The sequence below is a fragment of the Eutrigla gurnardus genome, assembly GCF_963514095.1.
Source record: "Eutrigla gurnardus genome assembly, chromosome: 14".
Taxonomy (NCBI): domain Eukaryota; kingdom Metazoa; phylum Chordata; class Actinopteri; order Perciformes; family Triglidae; genus Eutrigla; species Eutrigla gurnardus.
Genome location: NC_139937.1, coordinates 6,518,155 through 6,543,886, shown reverse-complemented (window position 1 = coordinate 6,543,886; position 25,732 = coordinate 6,518,155). Strand labels below are relative to the sequence as shown.

The 25,732-nt window shown below is 44.4% G+C and overlaps 2 protein-coding genes across 3 annotated transcripts in view; one reads left to right on the top strand and one right to left on the bottom strand.

The window, feature by feature from the left end:
• The first annotated feature begins 1,341 nt into the window (after nt 1-1,341).
• Nucleotides 1,342-20,633, top strand: st14 (ST14 transmembrane serine protease matriptase). The gene is made up of 19 exons (XM_084026926.1): nt 1,342-1,542; nt 8,366-8,513; nt 9,176-9,336; nt 10,494-10,564; nt 10,964-11,136; nt 11,811-11,846; nt 12,385-12,613; nt 14,127-14,266; nt 14,347-14,450; nt 14,846-14,955; nt 15,266-15,396; nt 15,870-15,974; nt 16,731-16,838; nt 17,171-17,284; nt 17,830-17,949; nt 18,441-18,621; nt 19,329-19,597; nt 20,151-20,287; nt 20,418-20,633. Exons 1-19 carry the CDS (start codon nt 1,516-1,518, stop codon nt 20,577-20,579), a joined length of 2,526 nt encoding a protein of 841 aa, XP_083883052.1. The 5' UTR covers nt 1,342-1,515; the 3' UTR covers nt 20,580-20,633.
• Nucleotides 20,634-22,565: 1,932 nt separating this feature from the next.
• Nucleotides 22,566-25,732, bottom strand: part of kirrel3l (kirre like nephrin family adhesion molecule 3, like) — a 32,385-nt gene continuing 29,218 nt past the window's right edge. The window contains exons 12-15 of one of the 2 annotated variants that reach the window (XM_084026927.1): nt 25,479-25,598; nt 25,215-25,324; nt 24,961-25,050; nt 22,566-24,854 (exon numbers count right to left, since the gene is read on the bottom strand). In XM_084026927.1, the coding sequence (XP_083883053.1) occupies nt 24,363-24,854; nt 24,961-25,050; nt 25,215-25,324; nt 25,479-25,598 (812 nt within the window). In that variant the 3' untranslated portion in view covers nt 22,566-24,362. The remainder of the gene's footprint in view (nt 24,855-24,960; nt 25,051-25,214; nt 25,325-25,478; nt 25,599-25,732) is intronic. The other variant, XM_084026928.1, reaches the window with a different exon arrangement.

Sequence of the window (25,732 nt, the reverse complement as noted above, 5' to 3'; positions counted from 1 at the left end):
AGTCAGAAAAGGAGGAGGAGGAATTAAATGGAGAATCTACCCCGAAAATAGAATGAGCATAGCAGTTTTAATTTGCCAAACATCCTGGTTGTATGATGACGTCATCCGGGGTAAAATCCTTGAGCTGCGTCATGGAAAATACTAGTCATAAACAATGTAGGATTTCCTACAAATAGTTCTATAACCCAATTGAATATTCTTAAAATCTACTAAAATCCAGCATCTATGAATAAAATTAATGAATCAGGCTAGAAAAAAAATTGGCGCCAAGATGATGAAAGCAGGTAACAAAGAACAACTTTACAAATTGCCAGTTTATTAGGAACAGCAAGGTAAAACTACAACAGTCCTGCAATCAGCTGTTGATGATGGGGTGGACTTAAACACATCTCTGTGTTTCTAAGCAGCACGACTGCAAAATGATGAGACAGTCTCTTATGATGACAGCTGTCGACTGCATTCATTTTAAATGAATGAAGACAAATAAATGTAGTAGCCTACTCATTGCTTGTTTGTATGTAACTGGCACTTACTTTAGTATTTTGCATTTTGTATCTTAGCACTTATCTCTGATGTATATCAGCTACGGGTAACTTAGCAATTGTGTGAGCTTGAAATTCGTTCTTGTGAAATCCTTATTGTACGAATAGCGATGCACTGTTGCACTTTCTTCTGACAAATGTACTTATTGTAAGTTGCTTTGGATAAAAGTGTTTGCTAAATGCTCTAAATGTAAATGTAGATGTGTGCACCAAATAAACTGGCATAGTAAGGTTTATTCATTTGACTTCCTCAATTTGTTTTTTTCTTTTCTTGTGCAATACTGGACTTCAAACCTTTGAAAAACCCTTCAAATTAAACAATACGGGAAGGAGAAATATCATTTCACAGGGATAGCAGATGAACAAACACACATATAATGAGGCAATCTGATGAAAGATTCAATACAACCTAAATGCAATATGAAATAAAGAGATGTCATGCACATTTTGAAGCTACATTCTATGATGTTGAAAAAAAAAAAAGCCCCCCCCCAGGGTTCTTGGCAGCCATACCCACAAATGGTCAGTAGGGGGAGCACAAGGTATGCAAATAAAGGGAAGCAAACGTCCTCTCATCACACGCCTGCAGAAAGTCCCCAAACGGAGCAGCAGGTGTTAGAATAAAATGTCCCGCTTCTCCATTTGTACATGTTAGTGGAGACTCATGGGTAATTGCTGCCGTGACAGTGTGGCCGTGCTGTTGATCTAAAGTCCAGTCTGCCGGCTACAATGCAGCTGCAGCGGCAGGTATTTCTGGGCGGGGCTTATGGCACAAGGTGTGTGAGGAAGAAGTGGCGTTCAGGTGTTTCAGCATTCTTAACTCGCGACGGTACACGAAGAGACGCACCTGACATTGGGATTTAACTGCCACCAACGTCCAGATATATGCCCATAACACCACGGGCTTGTGGATTCATAACTGTGCAGCGCTCTTGGGAAGGTGAACCGGATCCTTTCGGGGCTTCCGTCGGAGATGCATTCCGCCAGATATGAATACGACGTGAGTTTGGAGAATTTGAACGCTTGCATCAGTGTTTTTGTGATTAGGGCTGCAGTATCTGACATTTAACCCCGAGCCTCAGAAAGCCTTTCTGTGTGCGATCACCAGAATGTTTCTGGCCCTCTCATTCCGGGGTCAACACTCATTCTAGCATCGACGTTCCCTTCTATTGCGGATGTTTGTATGACTGGTTACACCAGGAAGACTTGACCACTGATTAACAATGGCGTTTCTCTCTGTGCTGGTGTCATTTTGTCCACTGGGCTGTCATGCAATGACAGACTGGGACGTTGGTGTGGAAACCGAACATATTCTGAACAAATGGGATTTTTCTTTATTGACACCAACACACTATCAAAAAGGCCTTATAGGCAGAAATCTGGTGCAGCCCAGGCCCTTGGGTTACAACTACATTTGGTGTTGGTAGTAGTATAGTAGTAGTAGTAGTAGTAGTAGCATTAGCAGTAGTGGTAGTATTAAAAGAAGCAATAGAGCAGAGAACAGAACAAGTACAACAGAGCATACAGCTCTCAAGGACATGATTTTGGTATTTGATTACTTTATTTTTTATACAGAATCCCAAAATAAACGTGCACAAAATGAGCCATGCTGTGTCTTGTATCTTACTGTTGTGTCAATAGGTTCTATTTGTACTCTGAGTTAGGCTAATCCATTATCAGAGAACCACTGATAAACGGTATTAAAACATGTTTTTGCTGTATGGTTATGATGCTGAATGGGCCAAACAAAATATTGCCGTGTATTTGGTAAAATTTTGGTTGGCCCCACCAAATCTCACTCCAAGGTTTTTTGAAAAGTTGGCAGCCCTGTAAATAGATAATACTACATTGAATATTAGTTGGAAATGTAGGTGATTAAATGATCTATTCTGCAGAATATGTTTTCCACACTTCAACTTCTTTTGCATTCCTAATATTATATACAGAACATCTTTCTTTCGGCACAAAGGCAGATATGTGAAAACGGATGACTTCACATTGAACCTAAACATTTTTTTTTTACAGTGGCCTACAGTGTAATATGTAAATATGCTTTTAAAAAATGATAATAGGATGTGAAAACTGCCAAAAGCTTATTTTGCCTAACCTGTAGGTTGAACATGCATACGTTATGTAAATATCCACACAGTTCTTGTAACAACATAATTCAGTCTTGTTTGAGACGAATGAATTGCCAGTAAAAGATGTGGGCAGAAAACAGTGTCGGACAGCCAAAGGTGAACTCCAGTCTGCGGGGACCCATTAAGGGTTACGAGGCTTCGGTCAGTGCTGCTGCAATTCACCGGCTCTCCACCACCTTTTATTTGACAGCTTCATGAAAACAGTCCTCGCCCCCGGGGGAAATACACACCGCAGTGTGTGAGCACGGGCACCGCCGAGAACGTGGGCACACAGCAGCAAAACATGAACCCTTTTCTTTCTTAAGTTGGTTTGAATTCAGCAAGGAGTTCAAAAACAGCAGCTTGTTATTAAAAATATCCATATCTGTTAGAGCCATCTCCCAGATCAGAGAGGACAGGCTCCACACACTGTAAGCTAACACAAAATCGACAAGCGTGTCCTTACTCAACCCCTCCCTGCTTCTTTGGAGCAAAACAATGAAACTAAGAAAAACTAGTGCTGTATTTTCCTTTTTTCTTCTTCCAAATTGTTTAGGTTATTATATGGAAAGATGTGTGAGATACATGTCTTTTGTGATAACAATCTCCTGTAAGCAGCACGGTTGTCATGCCACACCTCCACCTTTTGTGACTGAAAGCAGGGAGAGATCCTCAATCATTTACGTAAGACGTATGAGCGAAACTGTTGGGAGCATTTCTTCCTTTTGTTGATATTTGATTAGTCACAGACAATGAGTTCAGTCTTGGATCCTGGATCCGATGGGAATACTGTGATTACTGTAGTCGGTCTGTTCTCTGTTGATGTGGCGGCTCAGCGGAGTCGTCCGTAAATAATTCCTCAGGCGAGGACGTCCTGCTTTCCTCCTGCGTCTCGGGCCGCACTTCAAGGGCAGCCTGGTTGAGTCTGAGCAACGCGAGTGAAGTGCGTGCGGCGGTAATGCCACGCTGCTTATTATGGACTCCCCTGAGAACGCCATTCAGATGAACAGTTGACACAAACTGGGGGAGTTTGATAAATAATGAATTTTGTTCAGTCGCATTCGGTTTCTCGCATGCTGTGTTTGCTATTTGTCATTTGGGCTTTCCAGCTTTCTGTCTGCATCTTTATGGACAAGATGTGTACACAACCTGATGGAGGCTTCTTCCATGTACGCAGCTGCATCGTTCTTCATTCACTCTTCCTCATTCCTGTAATGAAGAAAACAGAACACAGTACTCAGGGGGGTGGTAGGATGTCACGAGGCTGCAGAACACACACACACACGCACACAGCCGCCGCCGGACTGATTCTGCAGTATAACAGACCGCCTGCTAGATGTCTGCTTAGGGCTGCCATCATGTGAGAGATGGTAGGATGGTCCCTTTTGGTTGAAGTCCCAGGGCTGGTTTGTTTGGATGAGACAGACTCCACTTATTTCACACAACAAAGTCTGATTGCTTCTGTATTTATGGATGTAAATAGTCGTAGAACTAGAGGGAGCTCTGTGAAATCTGATAAATTGCCTTCAGGGACATCACAAGGCAACGCTGGTTTGGGCTGAAGACTACAGATTTGAAATCTGCGGGTGAAGAGTTTATCAGACCTGTAGCCTGCTGCTCGTGTCTGCTTGAGGCTAGCGACTCAAGGCTACATTCTTCTACTAATGTGCCTAAATCTTCAGCCTAACTGTCATTGGTCGAGTTGCATTGTGGGTAATGTGCCAGGTTTTGCAAAGGAGGAAGAATGCACAAGACAAATTAAAACTATTTCACTGTTTGAATCTTTTTTTCCCATCGTGAGTCCGACAGTGTTGTGGGGGTTCTAAATGGGTGGAGTACTTCATGGAGTACTTCATGGAGTACTTCATGGAGTATCATGGAGTACTTCATGGAGTACATCATGGAGTACTTCATGGAGCCCCGGAGCCGATTGGTCTCTGACAGGTTGTGCTGCGTGTCACTTTGCACTGCGGCTGCATCATTAACCCCTCGGAAAAGTTCCAAGTATGTTGACGAGCCACTCGAGCAGGTGCAGCACCAAGAAACACACAGTGGTACCAGACATGCATTAGTGGGACTAAATGGGAAACAAGATGACAGGGAATATGGTTAGTTCTAGTTGGTACTGTTCTTTGGCCTTGAATGATTTCACTGTATCATTGTCACACATCTATGTGGTTTTAAACAAAATACAGTACAAACTCTGTATAGCACAGAAGCCCCGAGAAGCAAGTAAGGAGAAACGTTTTTTTTTAAGGTGGCTTGAGTATGTTTTGCTGCTGCTGCTGCACATTGCTTTGCTTCAGTGCTGTGACTCTTGTCTTCAATTAGTAGAGCAGTTCTGGAGAAGTAAGACACGTGATCCCTTTTTAAACGCAAGTAAACATTTCTTGCCAAGATCTTTTGTCAAAACTTGCTAGAGAGTAAGAGTGCATGGTGAAGCTAAAACTCACCTGGAAGAAAACATGAACGTGTTTGGTCCTACAGTATTTAGAACATGAGGGGAACAGGGTGCACTTCAGCCCCTTGTGGTCAACATGAGTATGACAACAATACTCACTCAGAAATAATGGAGGGGGGGACATCACCTATGTTTTCCACTCCTGTAAACTTACCAGAGAATGAATATGGGGCTGCACGTGTGTCAACAGACATGGCGGTTTAGAAAACCTTAATTGCTGATCACACCCAGTTAAGACCAGGAGTTAGACTCATCTGTGGTGCCGCTGCCCTTAAATGGGGACAGGACTGGACTGACTGAGACATGAAAATAAGTGGCTTAAGCCCGTAGGCCTTTTTCCTACATCACACATTTGATTTGTCACAGTAGAGCAGTTGTTACTACTGGCATTAATGACAACTCTGTTCTGTTCAAAGTGGTGACAGGGAGCCAACATGCACATCCAGGACTCAAGCAGTTAAATGAAAGTCATCATTCATCCGTCATCATTTTATTATACACCTGCGCTTTTCTTACTTTGACATGTCAAAATGTCTGAAAAGGGCCAGCGAGATCATTGTGACTATAATTACCACTTGTAAAATCTCACCTGCTCACTTGCAGACATGGTTCGGGTGAAAAATTGAGAGATAAAGTGGCATAATGGTGGTTTCCTTCAAGGAAATGAGAGAGAAGGCTCTTGGCGGTATGTGTGCTCCGTGGAGCTCTTGGGAGTTATGGCCACTCTACGTCAACAGATGAGGACAGTTTGGGAGATAATTAACAAACAAGTAACAAAAAAGGTTGCATTAACTCCCACACGGATAGAGAGACCTGACTTATTGTAACGTACTGTTGGCTAGGCCACTTAATATGTAGGCTGAGACATTTATTTAGGTTACTTACGTCACTTCGAACATCTAATGTGTTGGCCCAAATAAGATGTTTTAATCACTTTGATTTCCATTTAATGTATTTTCCCTCTGCTCGGTTCAACTGTATGATTTTACAGAACTAAAACAGAAATAATCCACACGACTATTTGGCTTAGATGTTTTTGCAGCCCTGTGCTCCGTATTGATCATTGAAACTTAACATCACTGCTGCATCGGTTGGCAGAAAAACTCTATTCCCATAGTGAGCGTAAAACCAGGACTGTTATGGTCCATCCATCGTCTACCGCTTTATCCTGTATTCACGCGGGGGGAGAAGGCGGGGTTCACCTGGACAGGTCGCCAGTCTATCACAGGGCCGACATGTAGAGACAGACAACCAGTCACCTACGGGACATTTAGTCATCAATGAACCTATCCCCATCCTGCATGTTTATGGACTGTGGGAGGAAGCCAGAGAACCCGGAGAGAACCCACACTCAAACAGGGAGAACATACAACTGTAATGGTCCTGCATTTTGAATTTGACTTCCCAGCAGAGTCACATGTAATTATCAAGGGGACACCCTGAAAATGGTCCCATCAATGATGCTTTAATCTTGTTGAAAATGATCCACGTGGCTCTGACTGCTCCTATACTATTTGTATTTTCTGTTATGCTGTGCATGTCATATTAAATGCAGTCATCAAATAAATATATTACCACAAAAAGATCAACGTGTATACAGTCTAACAAGTATTTCAAGGTTTGCAGTGTAACTACTGGACATTACACTGACAAGAGATCTTTGTGGTTGGTATGACAAATCCTTGTGAGTGTTTAAATGACGTAGTTGTGTTCCTGCTTGTTTTTATTTTCCTAAAGCCACACCTCAAAGCAGTATTAACTTCTTCCCCACTTGTCAAACTGGTTAGAAATGCTCTGCAGCAAGTGACTGCAGGGTGCTTATCCAGCAATTTTGATTGTTTTCTTGTCAAATATTAACATTTTGTTCATTTTGCATCTACGTGTTGTGGCTTTTCTTCACAAGTCAGCGGTGAGAGACAGACGGCACCACTTCCTTTTTAATATCGGCATAGCATGCTGAGCTGGTATTTTAAAAGCCACACTTAGTTAAAAAATGGGATGTTAGTATCTCTTTCTGGGAGGGAAGATGATGAGCATGTAATGGTTTTATTAGGCTATGATCAGGGTGACTGATAGAGAGAGACCCCGGAGCACTTGCTGACCCCATCTCTAATGATTCCCCTCATTCTGGCCCGTGATTGCTGCTCGAGATTCCAATTAGAAAGCATGTGTGGAAGCCAGAGCCGGGTAAGAATGGGCCTTAATTGCCTTGAGTTATCATCTAGACTCATGTAATTGAGCCCCCATCTTAAGGGGCAGCACATCTGACAAATTGATTTAATACCAAAGTGATTCTCCATCCCTAATGGTGCCCGGGCTTCTTCACTCATGGGCTGCAGGCACTGAATTCATTGTGTGTTGATTACTAACTGGCCTGAAACCTTTTTATCAGTCCGCCCACTGGAGAGGACTCAACAACACGCACGCATGCACAGTATCGACAGGCACACACGCACGCACGCACACACACACACACACACACACACACACACGCACACACCCTAAAGCACCAAGCCCGTAATCTCTAGAAGTTGTCATGCAATTTCTTTACACACTGTGTACATTCAGGAGTGTGGGAGCGTTGTCACATTCACTTAACAGGTTTTGCCTGTTTTTTTGCCAACATATGCCTAAGTTCTTGTTTGAGCTTGTCACTCTCTGAAAGTAGTTGGAGGCGTTTCACGTCCTTTTTAAATACTGTGTCATAGTTCAGCAGTTTAAATATTGAGAAGTAAAGCTGTTCTTGTTTGTTCTTTTACACCATTTTGCAAATAATCTCTCCCTAAAGCACGAAACCGATTGATTTCTCTGTTAGATTATGGCAACAGGTCAAAGATGTTTCCCTGCCAGAAAAGTCTCGATATTGATCACAGGGACAGTGATGCATTCACCTTTTTTTATGGGATCAGTGTGTTGTTTTGCTTTCAGTCACAGGAAAAACTCAATATAAGACATTGGGATGTGGCTGACATCATTATCATACAATTTAAAACAAATTAATTTATGTGTGATTTCTAGCTTACTACATTATTTAATTGTCTACGAGGAGAAAACAAAGAAAAGAACCTGTTGTTGATGACCCAGTATTATTATTATTATTCAGGTTAAAGCAGAGGGTACTGTAATAGTGTTACACTGCAGGAAAACGCTCCTTGTTGTTGACAGTGTAATCAAAGTAAATGCATCCAGAACACACTGGCTATATGTTTGCTGAGTATGTTTTTGCTCTTTTTCTCCATCAGGGCCGCAAAGGACACAACGAGCGGATCGACTTCTTAACCAGCAAAGAGAAGACGTCATCAAAGCGGAGATGCAGCGTCCTGATTGGCGTCCTTCTGATGCTTTTCGTCCTTGCGGCCGTTGCAGCATTCCTCATTTGGCTCTTTGTCTGTGAGTTAAATTGAAAGCGCTCCTTGTCTGTAGTGTCCAGGGCCAAGGCTTGAAGTGTAGTCGACATGCTGGAGATGTTTGACAACATCTGAACATTTTTTTTTCTCTCCATAAGTCAAGGTTATTATGAATAGAATTGAATGAGGAATTCACAATATTTACATTTCTAACATCAGTTACTGCCAAGACGGGCATAACATCAGAAACTGCAAAGTGGATCATTGCTGCTTGCTGTGAAGGCACGGCTCTTTGATATAAGAGCGTAAGAGTGGCTTGTTTGGACTTTGTGATTTCCCATTAGTATTAGCCTATTTGACAGCTCTAACTTCCTCCTTTTTAATAATGCAGAGGAAGAAATGTCACAGAGTCCATGGCACAGCTTCCTTGTCATGTACACATATGGGGTCTGATATATGAAAAGAAGGCCTCTGAAGTCTCGATAAACAGCCTCTTGATTCAACTGGCGGTTTTAATTGCTCCGAGAGCCAAACTGTCTGCTCGATGCGAGATCACACCGTTCAACTTTTAAAGCGTTGCTTCGGGGCCCGAATTAAGTGTTTTTCTTTTTTAAAACCCCAAGTCTCCTCTTTCATCGCAGGCGGCTTATCTTAGAGCACTTTGTTGGTCAAACACTTAATTCTCACCTGCCTCTCTCCTTCCAGTTAGAGACGCTGATTCAGAAGCTACTCTTAGTAGGCATCAGGGTCCATCGACGCAGGTCTTCAGCGGCCACATGAAGCTGGTGGACGTGCCTTATAACCAGAAGCTGGAGAATACGGACAGCAAGGAATTCGAGGATTTGGCGGTCAAGCTTGAGGCAACTGTGAGTCGGACACCCAAAGATGACTTTCCTATTCTTCTGCTCCCTTTCTATGCTCTATGTTGTTTATTGCTAACTACTAGTGATGCACTCAGATCTCTCACTAAGGATTAGTTTCCGTTGAAATCATTTTTTTTAAATTGCCCCTCCCAATGCACAGAAACTGCTGAAGGCACAGCAGCGTGGGTGGAATAAAACGCTCTACATCCTCTTAGTAATTCCCTCAACGGCATCTCCTGTTATCGGAGGCAGAGATGTTATCACCACTTAGGAGAATGTTGATGGCAAAAAAAACCCTCGCTCAAAGCCACTTCCTGGGTGCTGGGTGAGGATTAGAGTGGAGCTGGAGTATGAGATGACTAGATGATTGGGGGGAGCGTCACCATGAACTAACTTTGCACTCGCACACAACAGAAACAAGGTTTCAGCTTTTGAGGAACAGTTTCAGATCTAGGTTGTTGTTTACATGACAGGTACAACTCAGGGAGTACGACTTCAACTAAACAACGCTGGGCTAATGCACCCTGGGAGATTGAGGCATCGTGTTTTACCTGTTGTGGGAACTCTCCCTCTGCCACTCCAGCACCGCCTTTGTGTCGAGTCTTTGAAAAGCTGTATTTTATCTCCTCTGTGTCTCTTAAATGGTTTCAGTAAAATGGCAATGGCTTCATATTTGATGTCACTGACTTTAACTTTGCAAACTGCCGTTTTGAAACTTGATATTTCCCGATAAAGGATCTCTCTGTCCTGTGAATAACCCCCTTCTTCTCCCTCCATGTTCTCTTCTAGCTTTATCACTCAGCAGAGTAATGAACCCTGTTCATCCTCCTCAGCTGGTTCTTTTCCTTTTTGGGGGGGGGGCTACCTGTTCACAGCAAGCACTTGAAGTTAGAGGATGCCATGCATGCATAATGTATGGTAGTGACTCCCGTTTCAGACCACAAAGCATCCCTGCAGCCTCGTCTGATACAGTGCACAGCTCCCTGCAGCTGAAGGCAAAACGCTTAATTGAAAATCTTTATTGTTGTGTGCTTTTCATGGAAAGCGTTTTTTAATGTTAACATGCTAATTTGTACTTTTGTCTTCAGGCAGTCAAGCGGAAATCATGCACATGTCTCTTTTCAGTAAAAAAACCAACTAAATACATCTTCTCCACACAGCTGAAGGAAAACTACAAGAAAGATCCGCTCCTTGGCAAATACTACACTAAATCTGTGGTCACTGCGTTCAGGTAATCTCAGAGTTTTTTTTTTTTTACTGCAAAACAGATTGTGAAATTTAAAAAAGAAACACTAAATATTGGATGAAGGGAAAGTTTTGTTGCATGGACCTCTTGTGGGTTCAAAGTTTCGAGTCTTGCATTTCTTAGAACAGCCAAAAACAAGGTTACATGAGATCTGCTGACTTGTGACCACACCAAGTAATCCGTGCAGCATGGTAGTGGATTGTTCTGTACTAACAGCAGCAGTAAATCACAACAGTTCACAGAGTGTGCAGCTCCTGCTAGGTTTGGCTTTTGTGATTGACAGTAATCCAAAACCACAGCGTTGAAGCTTGTTGCTGAACCCCGTCTCTCTGTGCTTCCTTCCCACCCTCTGATCCATTTCTCTCTCGTCTCTGCTCCCACCAGTGAGGGTGTGATCGCCTACTACTGGTCCCAGTTTGACATTCCAGTGGAAGACCTTGAGATCGTGCCGGAGTTCTCGGAGGAGCGTGTGTCGGAGACGCTGGAGGAGGGCGTGAAGCAGCAGCGCAGCATGAAGAACAGCAGGAATGTCAAGATCAGTGAGATCACCGCGTCGTGTAGGTACCAGCAGGGCCGGGTGGCAAACGGCCGCCTCTAGTTTCTGACTTTTAACAATCAGCATAGATAACGCTCTGTAAATACAGATCAAATTAAGGTCTCCCATCAGCGTTGGCGTACTGTATGCTTTCTATTTGTAGTAAAGCTCTCTCTGAGGTGTGCTGATGGGATGATAACGGATAAGCCAGACCTCTCTGCTTGTGCTGCATCTGAGATTGCACATTTGATGCCGTTTGGGATCCTCTAATGATATTAGCTGGGCTCTGGCCCGACTTGAGACAGCCATTTCTCTTCCTTCTGTCCGCTCAGCATTCCCGTTGCATTCGTCCATGCGCTGGCCACCGGCCGAGCGCCGGCCCTGTGACTCAGTGGCTTCGGTCCTCTTTAAAATGATTTCTGAGGTTATGATTTGATGTAGCTGTCCCAGATAGTTAGACAGAGATGTATGGGCTGCTGCCGCTGTAGGGCAAGGTGAGATGGAGCAGAAAAGAGCTGCACACCATCACCAGTCCTCTTAACCGCAGGGAAATTGAACAGAAAATGTGCCGCCCAAATATTTTGGGCTCATGCATCAAATCCTATCAACCTCCCGACATTAGCAGCCCGGTCTTACCTTTCCTCCTGTGTCTCCCCCCCCCCCCCCCCCCCCCCCCCCCCCTCTCTCTGTCTCCAGCCACAGATCCTCGTATGGCCAGGAACCCCAGAGCCAGTGAGTACAGTGTGTCCCATTTCAATCACTCGCAGTTGTAATTTTCCAGCTGGCTAGATGCTTACCCTCCTGCCAGTCTGTAACGAATGGCTGGCCCCGGTCCGTACTGTACATGTGCTGCGCTAGTCAGAGATTGAGAACCCTGGATCAGGCCGGAGGGAGTCACTCACGATGCCTGACACTTTCCTTTTATGACATTGTCTGCTGATTTATTACCTCGGGATGATTAGACTACATCGCATTAACATAGTAGCCTTACTTTCCTTACATGAATCCGTCGTTACATGTATCTCCAACATAACGGATGGAAGAACTTGTGATTAAATAGTGTATAAATGTGTCATTTGTAGTGCAAAGTCGTTGCTGTGCTTAATTAAAAATAGATTGCGAGGAAAATCGGATGCGATCTTTGGTGTCGATGTCTAAAATGACCAGAAGAAGATGCCGAACGTGACGATGAACCAGTTTTAATTTGCAGGCTGTGAACTGCAAATCTGTGCTCGCTGTATGATTTTTAAAACCATATTGTTATTCCCAGAGGAGTGTTTCTTTCGTCTGGAGGCTGTGGCCACAGCCAAGAGATTCACATCACCAGGGTACCCCACGGGATACCCCCCCAAGTCCCGGTGTCAGTGGCAGATCCGGGCTGCAGAGAACCAGGCCATATCAGTCACGTTCCCTTTTTTCCACATCGAGGACGACTGCTCCGACGACTTCGTCTCCATCTATGACTCTTTGAGTCCAGATGATTCTCAGGCCATCACAGAGTAAGTCAGAGGCCGTGTGTGTGCAGTCGCACTGTGTTTAACGTCATATATTTAATGATGGATCAGCTTTTACTATCATACTTTTTGCTATGCAGGGTAGCTTTCACTAATGCTTCTCCTTTTGATGGGAAAAGAAAACCAGTTAATTGACTTTTCTTTGCTCCCACATTACATCAAATTATGACACACATCATATTCTCATTTTGGTTTAAACCTCGCTAGGGTTTGCTTGATAGGGCTCAACCAACATTTGCCTCATTTATTTAGCCTCGACGACCAGAGAGAAAATATAATCGTGCGTGATTCCCAGAGGACGACCACGAGGATCACTTCACTGTGTGTTGCAGAGGGATTTAGAGTAAAAGCTCTTATTTTGTGTGGGAGGGAAACATGCTCTACTTCATTCCTTTCACTGGATTTGTGATAACAGCTTTGTGTGTGTGTGTGTGTGTGTGTGTGTGTGTGTGTGTGTGTGTGTGTGTGTGTGTGTGTGTGTGTGTGTGTGTGTGTGTGTGTGTGTGTGTGTGTGTGTGTGTGTGTGTGTGTGTGTGTGTGTGTGTGTGTGTGTGTGTGTGTGTGTGTGTGTGTGTGTGTGTGTGTGTGTGTGTGTGTGTGTGTGTGTGAGAAACTATTGTAAGTGTATATATACACACACACACAAACATGTATACACACATACATATATATCTATAGATAGATAGATATAGATGTTTTTTCTCATGAAGCCTTTAGCACCGTATGTCTTATTTTATTGTTAACTTTTGGAGACCTTGGTGAGATTGAGTTGGCTCAAAAAGACTTAAAATCTGTGAAGGCTGCCAACCTGAATCCTGCCACACCACTGTGTGTAATTGGAGGATGTGATTCTGAAACTACAGGCTCCTGAATGCAACATCAATTGTAGCTGTAGGCAATTCCAAACTCACAAACCATTGCCAAACAAATACGTGTTACCGAGCGATGCATAACATTTTTCTAAAGCTATTGAGTGATCAGCTTTTATCCAAGGTGACATGAGGTTTATGGGAGCCATAATATAATACTCCATAATGACATTATCCTAGGAGAGGTAGATGTATTACTGCTCTTGCAGCGTCATTCACACCTCCATCGCTCTGCCGCCAGCAGTGCTGAAACTTTTTGCTAATGTACCTAATGTTTGACTTTGAAACTCCGCCGAAGCAATTTCTATCTAGTGCTGGCTCATCTCTCCTTATGTATCTCTCTCGCTAGCCCTCTCTGCTTATCTATCGATTTCTTTTCAAATTGTTTTCTTTTTCTCCCCAGCATTTTAAACTTGTTTACCAAATTGATGTTAGTGTTTCTGACTAAAAATAATTACAGCTGTGTTTGAGTTTGACTGTTGCACATTTGAAGGAAGAGCAAAAGAAAAACCCATTCAGTAAATGCATCCGACATGCAGCTCACGCTTTATGGTCGCGTTTCTAACAGGTTGTTGCAAACGGGACTTTCTGATTCTGTAATTGTACCTGATTTGTGTGCCGTCTCGCAGGAAGTGTGGTCAGCGCCCCCCCTCCAACCCTCTGGAGGTGGCGTCATCTGGCAACATCCTGCTGATTAATTTGATCACTGACACTGATGTGCAGAGGCCTGGCTTCGAGGCCGAGTACAGAGCCATCCCCAGGTCTGAAGGTACTTAACACTTTCATGGCTCACACCTACTTATCTATTCTATTTACAACAGTTATAATACATGATATTTATCCTTTCAGTTCAAACCTGTGGTGGCGTTCTCTCGGACAAACAAGGAGTCTTCACCTCTCCACTTCACCCCAGCTTCTACCCTCCCGCAGTGGACTGCAAGTGGACCATCAAGGTTTGCGATGCTGCTCCTCTCCCGGTCCCCCTCCTCCACCTGAAACCCCTCCACCCACTTCCTTCTCCCTTCTCCATCCTCAGCCTGCCACGAGAGGAATGCTGAGGCAGCACTATAGACGCCAAGCTGTTCAGTACCTCTTCTATCTTCATCTGTCAGACCGCTGTTGCTGCTGCAGCTCTGGCTGAGCCGCAGTGCTTTGTGTGCGCGTGTGTGTGTGTGTGTGCTTGCGCGCGTGTGTGTGCATGTACACCCACAGCCAGCCTGTTTGGGTGTGTTGCTAACTTGTCTGCTTGCAGGGAATAGAGAAGCATGTCTTGCTGTGTAGGTGGAGGAGTGACATGCATGGTAAATAAGGTTGTTCAGAACCAATGGGCTCTCCCTCTGTGCTGCAGGTCCCTGCTGGAAAAAAGGTGCGGGTGAAGTTCACCATGTTCCGCATGAAAGAGCCTGGGGTGGACACCCGTGTGTGTCACAAAGACTACGTGGAGATTATGGGCACCAAGTAAGCCTTTAACTTATTTATAAATGACACACTCTGTGACCCACTGTGCTTGCCATACTCGCGTCCACACAGTTTTGCTTTGCAATTACTCACATTTACGTTGCTCTCCTTCGCAGTTTTACCTCCAAATAACACACTTTTTTGGGTTTGATTACAACCTGCTCCTGTTTCTTGCCCTGTTGGACATTGTGTTTCTTTTGTCTCAGCAATTACCTTAGTCAGCACAATATCGTCATAACGCATACAAAAGAGAAAACCTCAAGTTGCAATAAACCTTAATTTTCCTCTGAACATTGGTTTTGTGTCCCAGGTATTGTGGAGAGATTTCCTCTTTGGCTCAGACCAGCAGCACCAACGTCCTAGACGTGATCTTCCACTCCGACGAGTCCTTCACTGACAAAGGCTTCAGTGCGGAGTACAACGCGTATGATCCCGGAAATCGTGAGTTAAAAGTCTCGGGGCTCACATGTACACTTTGGCGAGATGGGTGAAACGTTGTGACAGTGACACTCATATCCTGCCATTAGAGCCAGACGGGGGAAGTAACTATAAAGTCTGAGAGATGGTAGCTGACTGACAGTCAAATGGAGCTGTTTAGCTATAGAGGCCCAGAAACTACATCGGTGCGACGCGAGGGCCGGGCTAATCACCAGAGACCGTGATTATTGGTCCATTTTATTTGCCTCCGTCAGTCAGGGGCGCTCCACTTCTCAATACCCTCCGCTCTTTATGTCGTCTCCCAGTTTGACCGAAATGGATTTATAATTGCTCTGATCAACGGGGACAAGCATCGGCTACGTGATGGATGTTGTGAACATACAGTGTCACTCCCTCTCGCTCAATTTGTCATCATCGTCTTTCTCTCTTTTTTTTTTTTTCCTTTCTCTGTTTTTTTTTTTTTTTTTTGTGAGCAGCTTGCCCCAACCAGTTTGCCTGCGCCTCTGGCTTCTGCATCTCCAAAGAACTGAAGTGTGATGGCTGGAACGACTGCGGTGATATGAGCGACGAGATGAAGTGCCGTAAGCTCCTCCTCCCCCCAGGCCTACTTCTTCCTGCCTTCCCTCCCCTCCTCATGTCTTATCTTCTTTCCTAAACCCTCCTCTCAGCCCCTTAAAGGAATAGTTCCATAGTTTTGGGGCAAATACTCATGTTGAGAGAGGTGAATGATGTGCAGATCAATACTACTCTCATTAAACACTTCAGACTGCAGCCAGTTAGCTTAGCATACAGACTGGAAGCCGGGGAAAAAGACCAGCCCGGCTCCGTCCACAGGCAACAACTCTGCAGAGGAAAATACAAATGGTTGTGGTTTTATGGGGGTGCATGGACAAGACTATTTTTCTTGTCCGGGGACAGTGAATTCCTGGAGTCTTATCTTTATTGTGAGCTTGCCAACTTCCAGAAAGTTACTCACTGCAAAGAAAAATAATCTCACACACAAAACCACAACGTGTTGTTTTTACACTTTGGTTTTAGTGCAAATGAAGTAAAGCAGATATAAATGAGATTGTGTTCCCCTTAGATGGAGTGAGCTGTTCTCAGTGTACATGGAGCTAAGCTCACTGGCTGCCGACTGTAACTCCATGTTTATTATCCTGCAAACATGATAACAATTTTCTAATTTCACTGTTGGCACGAAGGCAAAAAGAAGCTTATTTCCCAAAATGACTCTTTCTTTAAGCCTCCAACCATTACATTTGCTAATTATCTCACCATCCACTGTTGTAAAAATACTTATATGTGCATCTTAATACATGACATCTCTGTTCCCTCAGAGTGTGAGAAAGATCAGTTTTCTTGTGGCAACGGGCTCTGCAAACCCAGACTCTGGGTGTGCGATCGCGTCAACGACTGCGGAGACGGCAGCGATGAGAGCAGTTGCGGTGAGTATTGATGCACCCGGAGCCTATCAAACGCAATGCTAATTGTGCTGACATTAAAGGCACATCACCGCTAATGCTCTGGTCACCGACTCCTGGGCCGCATGCAGTCATTATTTGATCAGTAATGGAGTTTGTTTGAATCTTTGCCCAATTTGCTCAGCATCCCTGCAGGACGCTTAATCATTTGTAATGCACACACGAAGAATGGAGACGGATGCTAATGTCCGCCGCGGCCGCGCCGCTATGTCCCTCTGAAAACTCATTGGCTTGTCTTCCCGCTTCAATTCAATTTGAGTTCTTCATCTTTGTTTCATCATGGCTTGCTCCTCTAGGTTGCGAGGACAATGAGTGGAGCTGTGGTAACGGGGTTTGCATGCCTCAGGATGTGGTGTGTGACAAGAAGAAAGACTGTGAAGATGGAAGCGACGAGGCCTCTTGTAAAGCCTGTAAGTAGCAGCGACCTATTCTCTTCCCAGCCAGGAATGCATTTGAGAAGAAAAAAAAAAAAAAACACCACCGTGATTTAGAAGTATGTTACACAAACCATTAAGCAGTTGACCTTCTTCGGTGAAGTTTAGGAATTTTGCAAAGATGCTGCAATGAAGATGTCATTCTTATTTCAAAGTATTTTCATATTATTTTAGTTCCTTCTGTCATTTCCTCTACTTCACTCTTTATCAATTTCCCTTTAACACACACACACACACACACACACACACACACACACACACACACACAGAGGGCTCTCTTGCATTTCCTTTTGATTTTCACTTCTGTGAATAAAGAGGGATATTAGACCTCAACCCCAATCAATACCCCCAATCAATGCAATCTGCTGCTCAATCACAATGCATTGTGCATTCAAGCGTCACTTCGAAGCCTCGCTGATTGCAAAGTATTTAACTGGTTAAACTTAGCAAAGCTCTGAGGCTTTGATTGAAATAAGCTATGTGTTTTGGTTTCTGTGGCCCCGTCTCCATCAAAACTGTAGCTCCGGGCGTCTGCTCCAGCTTCAGCTTCCATTGTAAGAACAAAGAATGTGTCAGCAAGGTGAACGCCGAATGTGACCGCATCAACGACTGCTCTGATAACTCCGACGAGGCCGGCTGTGGTAAGAAATGTTTTAATCCCTACGAAAAATGTTGCTTATTTTTTTTCTTCCATTTTTTTTAAAACCGCTGAAAATGGATGGAATCTCTTCAGTGTCATTCAAACTGGATTATAGAAGAGCTCAGTTGAGCTGCGTGTTGGGCTGTCTGTTAGTAAAGAGCCTCAGGCCTTGACTGCTTTATTTATTTCATTCATCTTTGAAAGCAGCTCCAGTCATTTCAGAAGTTTTTTGTTTTTTCCCTCCATTTAAGCCTCAGGGTGCGTCTGTGTTTTCTTTTTTTCCTGTTTTTTTTTTGATCAGCTAATATTATCGTGTGCCTTATTAGGATTCCACAGAGTCGTGGTTGTGTTCACGGCCAAGGCCATGATAGCTTCTAGTCAACTCAATCTCATTTTCTGATTTATTTCCCCCCCCCTTTGATCATGCATGTCAGTCTCGCGTCATAATTTACATTCACCATCCATCCATTACATTTCTCTGTTAAATGTCAGCCTGTGGGACCAGACCCTACAAACTGAACCGCATCGTAGGGGGGCAGAATGCTGAGCTGGGGGAGTGGCCCTGGCAGGTCAGCCTTCACTTCCTGACCTATGGGCATGTATGCGGCGCCTCAATCATATCTTCCAAGTGGATCCTTTCGGCCTCCCACTGCTTTGTCACCAGCGACCCAGCGTGAGTCGCATCTCAAACATGCACATGTAAAGAGTGCACCGATATCCCATGTTACTCATATGCTTTGGTGTAAAAGCTGTTATTGTTTTGCTTTATCTTTTATTCAGCGCATTATTCCACATTTTTATAGCAGCTCATTATACACTATTCTCAGACACATTCTCCTGGAAAAAGAAAAATCAACTTTGCACAACAGAGGACCATTTATATACAAATTGCAAAGTCTGAAAATTAGCCCCTGATGATGCAGTTAATTCAGAAAAACCTTCGGGGGGCTAAATTTACATCTCGGCCATGAAAGCATGGGGCTGTCTTAATCAGAGTGCCCTGTAGGTGGAGCACTAGCCCTGTAGGTGGAGCACTAACCACGCTATTCCACCTGAGCCGTCTCCATTGTCCAGAAGGGAATGTGTTCATTTTCTCAGATTTACAGTTGGTGTTGATATTTGCTACACAGATTTGTCTTTAATTTAAAGCATTAAAGCACCTTATGAAAGCCACAATGTTTTTTTATTACAGTAATATATCATCATAAGTAGTATGCAGCATATTTATGTAGAGGGGTGGCAACAAAGTAACCTGACAAAAACTGCCAACGGTAGCATCTGTTGTCGGGCTATTGTGTTGACTGCTATTAGGTTGCACACGTGTGATGTTGCGTCCCGCGTGTACAGAAACGTGACCTTTGCCCCGTGATGCAACCACAGGAACCACATCGCATCCAACTGGCAAACCTACAGTGGCATGCAGGACCAGTTCAAGCAGGATGGCGTACAGCGCCAACCAGTGAAGAGGATCATCTCCCACCCGGATTACAACCAGATGACCTTTGACTATGACATTGCACTGCTGGAGCTCAGCGAGCCGCTGGAGTTCACCAACACCATCCAACCCATCTGCCTACCCGCCGCCTCCCACGTCTTCCCTGCAGGCATGGCCTGCTGGGTCACGGGCTGGGGCGCGCTCCGAGAAGGAGGTATTATGCACGAAGTGGTGATTCTGGGTTGATCTATGTTTTTTCTCACAGTAACGGATTATTAGAATCATTTTGAATGTACTGCTATTCTTCAATTATGGGTGACCCACTCTACAGTTGTGTTTTTTCCTTTTTTGCATATCCAACTCGGATCAAAATTAAGACAACCCACTCCTCCCCCATCCTTCTCACAATAAGCTATTCATCTCCGTCCTTCATCTTCCTTCCCCGCCTGCCTCCCTCGTCTTCCCTTCATCTCTTTCTCATTTCATCCTTTTATTCTTCCTCTTCCTTAATGTCCCTCCTATTTCTTTATCTTTCCCATCATGACATACTTTTCTTCTGCTCAACTCTCCCTCCCTTTCCTCTCATCTTTTTCTAATCTGCTCTATTCCATTAAGCCTTCTTCCATATCCATATATCAAGACGGACGCCGGCTCTCCTGGGAAGCCTTTTAAACCTTCATTAGCTAACACTAATCCAGCCCATTAACACCTTTGATGTTAGCGACGAGCTCTGGGGTCACGTGACCCCCTTTGTCCCGTTCTTACAGGTTCGAAAGCACAGCGGCTGCAGAAGGCAATGGTGAAAGTCATCAACGACACGGTGTGCAACGTGGTCACCGAGGGCCAAGTCACCTCGCGGATGCTCTGCAGCGGGTTCTTGTCTGGAGGAGTCGACGCGTGTCAGGTGAGAGCCAGTTCTCCAGAATAGAATAAAAGGACAAAAGGGTGGTAGAGTTTTCGCACCCATGTAGTCATCCCGCTCTCACGTCCGATCCCAGTCTAATAAGCACTCTTCCCCTCACTGTCCTCGCCAGGGAGACTCGGGAGGCCCCCTGGTGTGTTTCGAGGAGAGTGGGAAGTGGTTCCAGGCGGGCATCGTCAGCTGGGGTGAGGGCTGCGCTCGTCGGAACAAGCCCGGCGTCTACTCGCGCGTCACCAAGCTGAGAGACTGGATCAAGAAGGAGACGGGGATTTGATGGTGTCGGTAGGAACTGAGAGGGATGCGGAGGGGGGAGCGACATCACAGTGCTTTAATTAATGGAGACGGAACACTTGAGTCAGATTCAGGACAAAGTCTCCAAGATTTATTCATTTAGCAGCAGACGGAAGATGCTGGTGCACGGACCCAACCACTCACATGAATGACTCAAAGCACTTTATCTGGGTGCCAACCCCCATTTTCCTACTCCTCCTACACACACACACACACACACACACACACAAACCACACAAACTCATTTTGTATAGATTTTAAAGCCTTGCGTTGTCAGCCTTGTGTCTTTTACGCCAATCAATGTTGTCATAAGTACAAAGAATGAAATATGCAAATTCTTGGAATTATTTTCCCAAAATATCTCCAATGTCATTTTTAAGATGGATTCAGAATCTGAAAATGTTACAGTTTAAAGGGAAAAAAGAAGAAAATTGTGCTTTTTAAGTTGTATGATGTATTTGTGCACACGTGAGATGCCTTCATCCTCTTGGGCTGAAGGGAATATTACACTTTGCCAGTTGGCTCATGCTGTAGATTAGCTATAAATTTGGAGTTTGATTTATTAAGTATCTTGGACGACCATAACTCTTGTTTGGCCTGGTTGCAAAAAAAAAAAACCCATTGCTGCTGACCATTCTCAAATTCATAGCACAGGTTTTCAGATTGATTAAATCATTTTATCTAACTGTCTGCTCGGCAGCCATTAGTCTCCGATTTTATCAGTATTGAATCAGATAAGAAATAAGTGTCATTAACTTGTGGATTATCACTCTTAAAGCCTGTGACAGTAACGTTAAATTTACTAGATTTGGAGTCGCACACCATCATGGAAAGACCAGAGTGAACTAGATCAGTATTTCTATTCCATATTGACAGATGCTTCCTGTCCTTGGCTGGTCTGTGAGTTGCCGAAATATGTGATATTCAAACGGGGGGCCTGAGGATTAGATCCAGTCCTTTTGGTGCAGGTCTCTCTCTGGTTCAGTTCAGGGTGGTCAGGGGCTTCAGTAAACGCACCTGAGAGCCAAAGTAAACCTCCAAGGTTTTCACCTCCTTGCAAGAGCAATATAAGGAGTTGTTATCCCTATGAGTTTCTCCTCTCTGGTCACCACGAACTCGGTCAACTTTAAAATCTAAGATTAGACTGGCTGCTTTCTTTTACTCCGTTTGTCCCTCATCTCTTATCCTAGAAATGTTGTATCCTGGATAAGCAAACCAAAGATTTTGCATGAGTATTATTTATTGAAGGGGAAAGAATTTTAAGATTTGTTGAGGATAATGCTCAGCGGACCTCTTTTATTAATTCCATAGAGCCTTTCAGTGAAACTATGCAAGCATAAATATGTATTTTTCAGAAAGCAGTGAGAAGCCACAACTTTTAGATATTTAAATGAGCATTGTACAGTGTGGTTTGGAATATTGGACGTACTTTATAATCTTTCTTTATGGTTTTTATACGAAAGAGTCGTAGCAATAAACATATTTTATCTGACTCCTCAGTATTTAATTGCATTACCGATATTATTTGTCTTTGGTGGAGTGTCGTTTTGTATTGTGTTGTGCATAATAAATGCTTGTCTTGTGAGACCTCGTCCCCTCTCACAGTAGAATTGTAATGAGCATGTAGCTCTCCTCCCCGTCGCGAGCGCCGTGCCTACCTGGGGAACGGAGGTGACAAGACGAACTCATGTTGTCAGATAATACCTGCCTTTGTCACGGCTCGATCCTATTACCCTACAAGATGGGCACGTCGACTTCGGGGAAGTGGATCCGCGTACAGTGGGGGGTTCCACTATCTCATCTGTCTTCATTAAAAGCATCGCACCACTGGGGGAATAGGAAAATCAACATAGACAGTGCTGCTAATTTATGTATTCATCATTGTTGCTTCATGGGAAGCTTTGTTTGTCGCTGTTCTCCATGCCCAATGAAGCTGCTGATTTCACCTCCCAGGATTCACGCCAGCCAGTTCTTTATCGGAAATGGTTTTATTTAAATATAAATATGTGTACAAAGGTACAAGCAACGATAGCTCATTTTTAGCAAATAAAATTCTTAATACATTATTAAAAGAATGAACAAACAAATGGCAATTAGTTGTGTTCCAAAAAAAAAAAAAGAGAAAAAAAGCATAGTAACTGCATTCAATGATTGATGAACAACTTAGACAAGAGAATCTGTGGACCCAAATAAATCGACCAAGATAGCTACATATGTATATAAAGATACTTTACAGTAGAGCAGCTTACACGCTGTACATTAAGGCTTATATAAAATATAAAAATAAAGACAAGCGATGATGTTTGCCTCCTCACTTTTAAGTGACATTTGCTCTCTCGACAGGCTGCCTGGTAACAGCTTCTAGACAAATGGCAGTACAGGCATCCATACTGAAGCACCCAGGAAGTGGAATGCAACTGGGGCCGGGTGCAGAAACCAACGTCTCGAACATGAAATGGACATGATTATAAACGCTGAAGATTTTCACTAGACACATCGTTTGCATGCAACAGAGAGAAAAGTATGGGCTCAGCCATTTGTACAGATACGTAGTGTTTTCAGGGTAGTACTGTTTCTTGTAAACATATTGAGACAATTTGATTGAGTTGTAAAACTTGAGAGTGTGTGGTCCACATGAGGACCGCCTCACACGTCTTCCCCGACCTTGAGCCTGCTGGAGATGACGCCGCATTCAAGTTTATTTTCAAGTTCAAGATTGCCACTCTTTCCCCCCAAACCACCATTTTTTGATTGTTCTGGTAATAGCACTCTTCATTTTACAATCAGAAAACAGTCCCCAGTTCATCCTCAGCCCCCTGTTTCCCCTCCCCCCCCTACACAATTATCACCATCTTTGGGTTTTCATGGCCTCACCTTGTCCATCTCGGTACAACACACAGTTAACATATAGCCCTCCATTCCAATGATGGCTAAAATACACATTCTCTTCATATCTCCTGCTTTTGTCCACTTGGTAACGGACGCTGCTAAGTTCAATGTGTTTGGGTTATTATCAGAAGAAGCTCTGGGAATACAGCTCAGGCCAGAAGTATTCCACCACTGATTAAACTCTTCATACAGTACAGTGCCTGTAGCACTTGTTGGTCACTAGAGCTAGCCTGTTGTGCAGAATAGTCTGTGTCTGTGGATAGCTCGGTCTTTTTGTGGATGATAGAGACACAAATGTGCTTAGAATTCCTTCGCATGCCAACAAAACACCAAATGACGGAACATTATGTTGTTCATGTTTTTTTTTTTTTCCTGAAATATGTATTGGCTTGTAATATCTTTCAAAGTATTTTTAGAGGTCATGTTTGACATTGAGTGTTGACACAAAGTAAACTCTGAAAGGCAGGTAAACAGCCACCCCAGTCATTCTGGCCACCCAAATTCAGGAGATGCATTTTCATATATTTTCTGGTTTTGGCCCTTGCGCTGACAGAATATCTCCACAGGTTTGGGTGGTCATCATGTAGAGATAACCCGGTGAGGTATCGCACTGTAATCATTGACTTGAACATCACAATCTGCTGAATTCTCCAGCTCAGGAGCTCTACAGATCCCACCGTCCGTCACATCAAATACAGGTTGGTTATCTCATAACCCCCCCTCAATCACATGGGTCCCTCCAAATGCTGTCCAAACAAGTCCTCGTAGGACCGCCCGATTTAAAGTAAGTCTCTGTTCATGTTAGTCCAGCCACACGTGTATGTGCAGGTGACAATGGTTATCTACTCACTGCTCCTGTACGCTTCTTTTTGTCCAATCAGACGTGCGTCTGCATCCGTTGTGAGGGCCGGCCATAGTCAGACTGCTGGGAGGACACTTGTGAGGAGGCGTACGAGAAGCGAGACGAGCTGGACACCTTGCTGGCCTCGTCGGACTGGTCGTAGGCATCCACTTTCTCGTAGGAGGCCGGCTTGACGTAGCTGGTGAAGGCGCGGCCGTAGGTAGCGGGAAGGTAGGCGGAGCCGCTGTAGAGAGGGTCGGTGGGGTAGATGCTGGCTGGCTGGGCGGGCTGCTGCTGGGCAGCCTGCTGCTGTTCGTATGCGGTTCTGCCCGCTGTGGTGGTGGCGTATCGGTGGGAGAAGTCATAGACGCGAGGCTGGGTGCCAGGCTGGCCGTACATGGGGCTGGGGGAGGGCAGCTGTGACGGGGTGTAGACCGGCCGGGTGTTGGGCACGTACTCAGAGAACCCACTGCTGCGGATATGGCGGTCTTCGTTGCCACGGACGTTGTAGTAGCCGTTGGTGGGGTCCTGTGAGAAGGGAGAAGTAAGAATCCTTCAGTATTGTTTACAATGGATGAAAACAGTGCATTCTTGCTCTGCTGAGTGTTTCTCGAGAGAAGAATTTCCATTTTACCTTGATGTCCGATCTCTCATCCTCCTCCTCTTCCAAGAGGTCGCTGTGTTCTGTGCGCGACGTCCCAGGAGACTCGCTGCTGTTCGGTGCCTGAGGGAGAGACCAAGCATTTTCTTTTTAAGAATTACTAGGACGAGCAAGACCTCACTTGAATTAGAACAAAACAAAGTTACAGTGTTAATGTGAATGTTTTTTTAACCGTCAATTAGAGAGATCAACGTGGCGTTACAAAGACGGTGCTGAAAGAAATGTACCATGGGCTCTTTAACATCCTCTTCGTCATCGTTGCCACGCGTGGCGTTGTGATCACTGTGAACAATCTGCACTCTGATGTCACTCTTGGAAAGGCGAGTGCACCTTTTACCTGTGGGGGTGAAAAAGAAGAGGAGATGACGTCAAACACTGTGTTTACTCACAGGGGGAAATGGCTCAAAAATGTTGAGCTTTCAAATGAAAATGTCTTGAATCCGTTTTGATTTGAAGAAAATTGGCTGTTGACCCTTGTCGCCCATACTAACCATTGAGCTCACCTTTGCCTGTGTGCCTGCAGCAGAGAGACACCAGAGTGATGACACAGATGAGCAGGACACAGCCTCCGCCTACCGCTCCACCAACAATTATCATCATCGGCAGGGCTTCTGCAACAAGACCGGTAATAGAAGGAAAGTGTGGCGTAAGGGGGTGGGGGGAGGGAGAGATGGTTGTCGAGAAAAAGGAGCGGGGATGGATGAAATGAGAGATAGTGGAACATAAGTGTTGGCGTCGAGGAACG

Bases quoted from the DNA above. Each gene is read 5' to 3' on its own strand.
- st14 (XM_084026926.1), top strand. From the start codon at position 1,516: ATGCATTCCGCCAGATATGAATACGAC. The intron at 11,847-12,384 runs GTGAGTACAGTG...TGTTATTCCCAG, and splicing joins GGCCAGGAACCCCAGAGCCA to AGGAGTGTTTCTTTCGTCTG. The intron at 19,598-20,150 runs GTATTATGCACG...CCGTTCTTACAG, and splicing joins GGGCGCGCTCCGAGAAGGAG to GTTCGAAAGCACAGCGGCTG.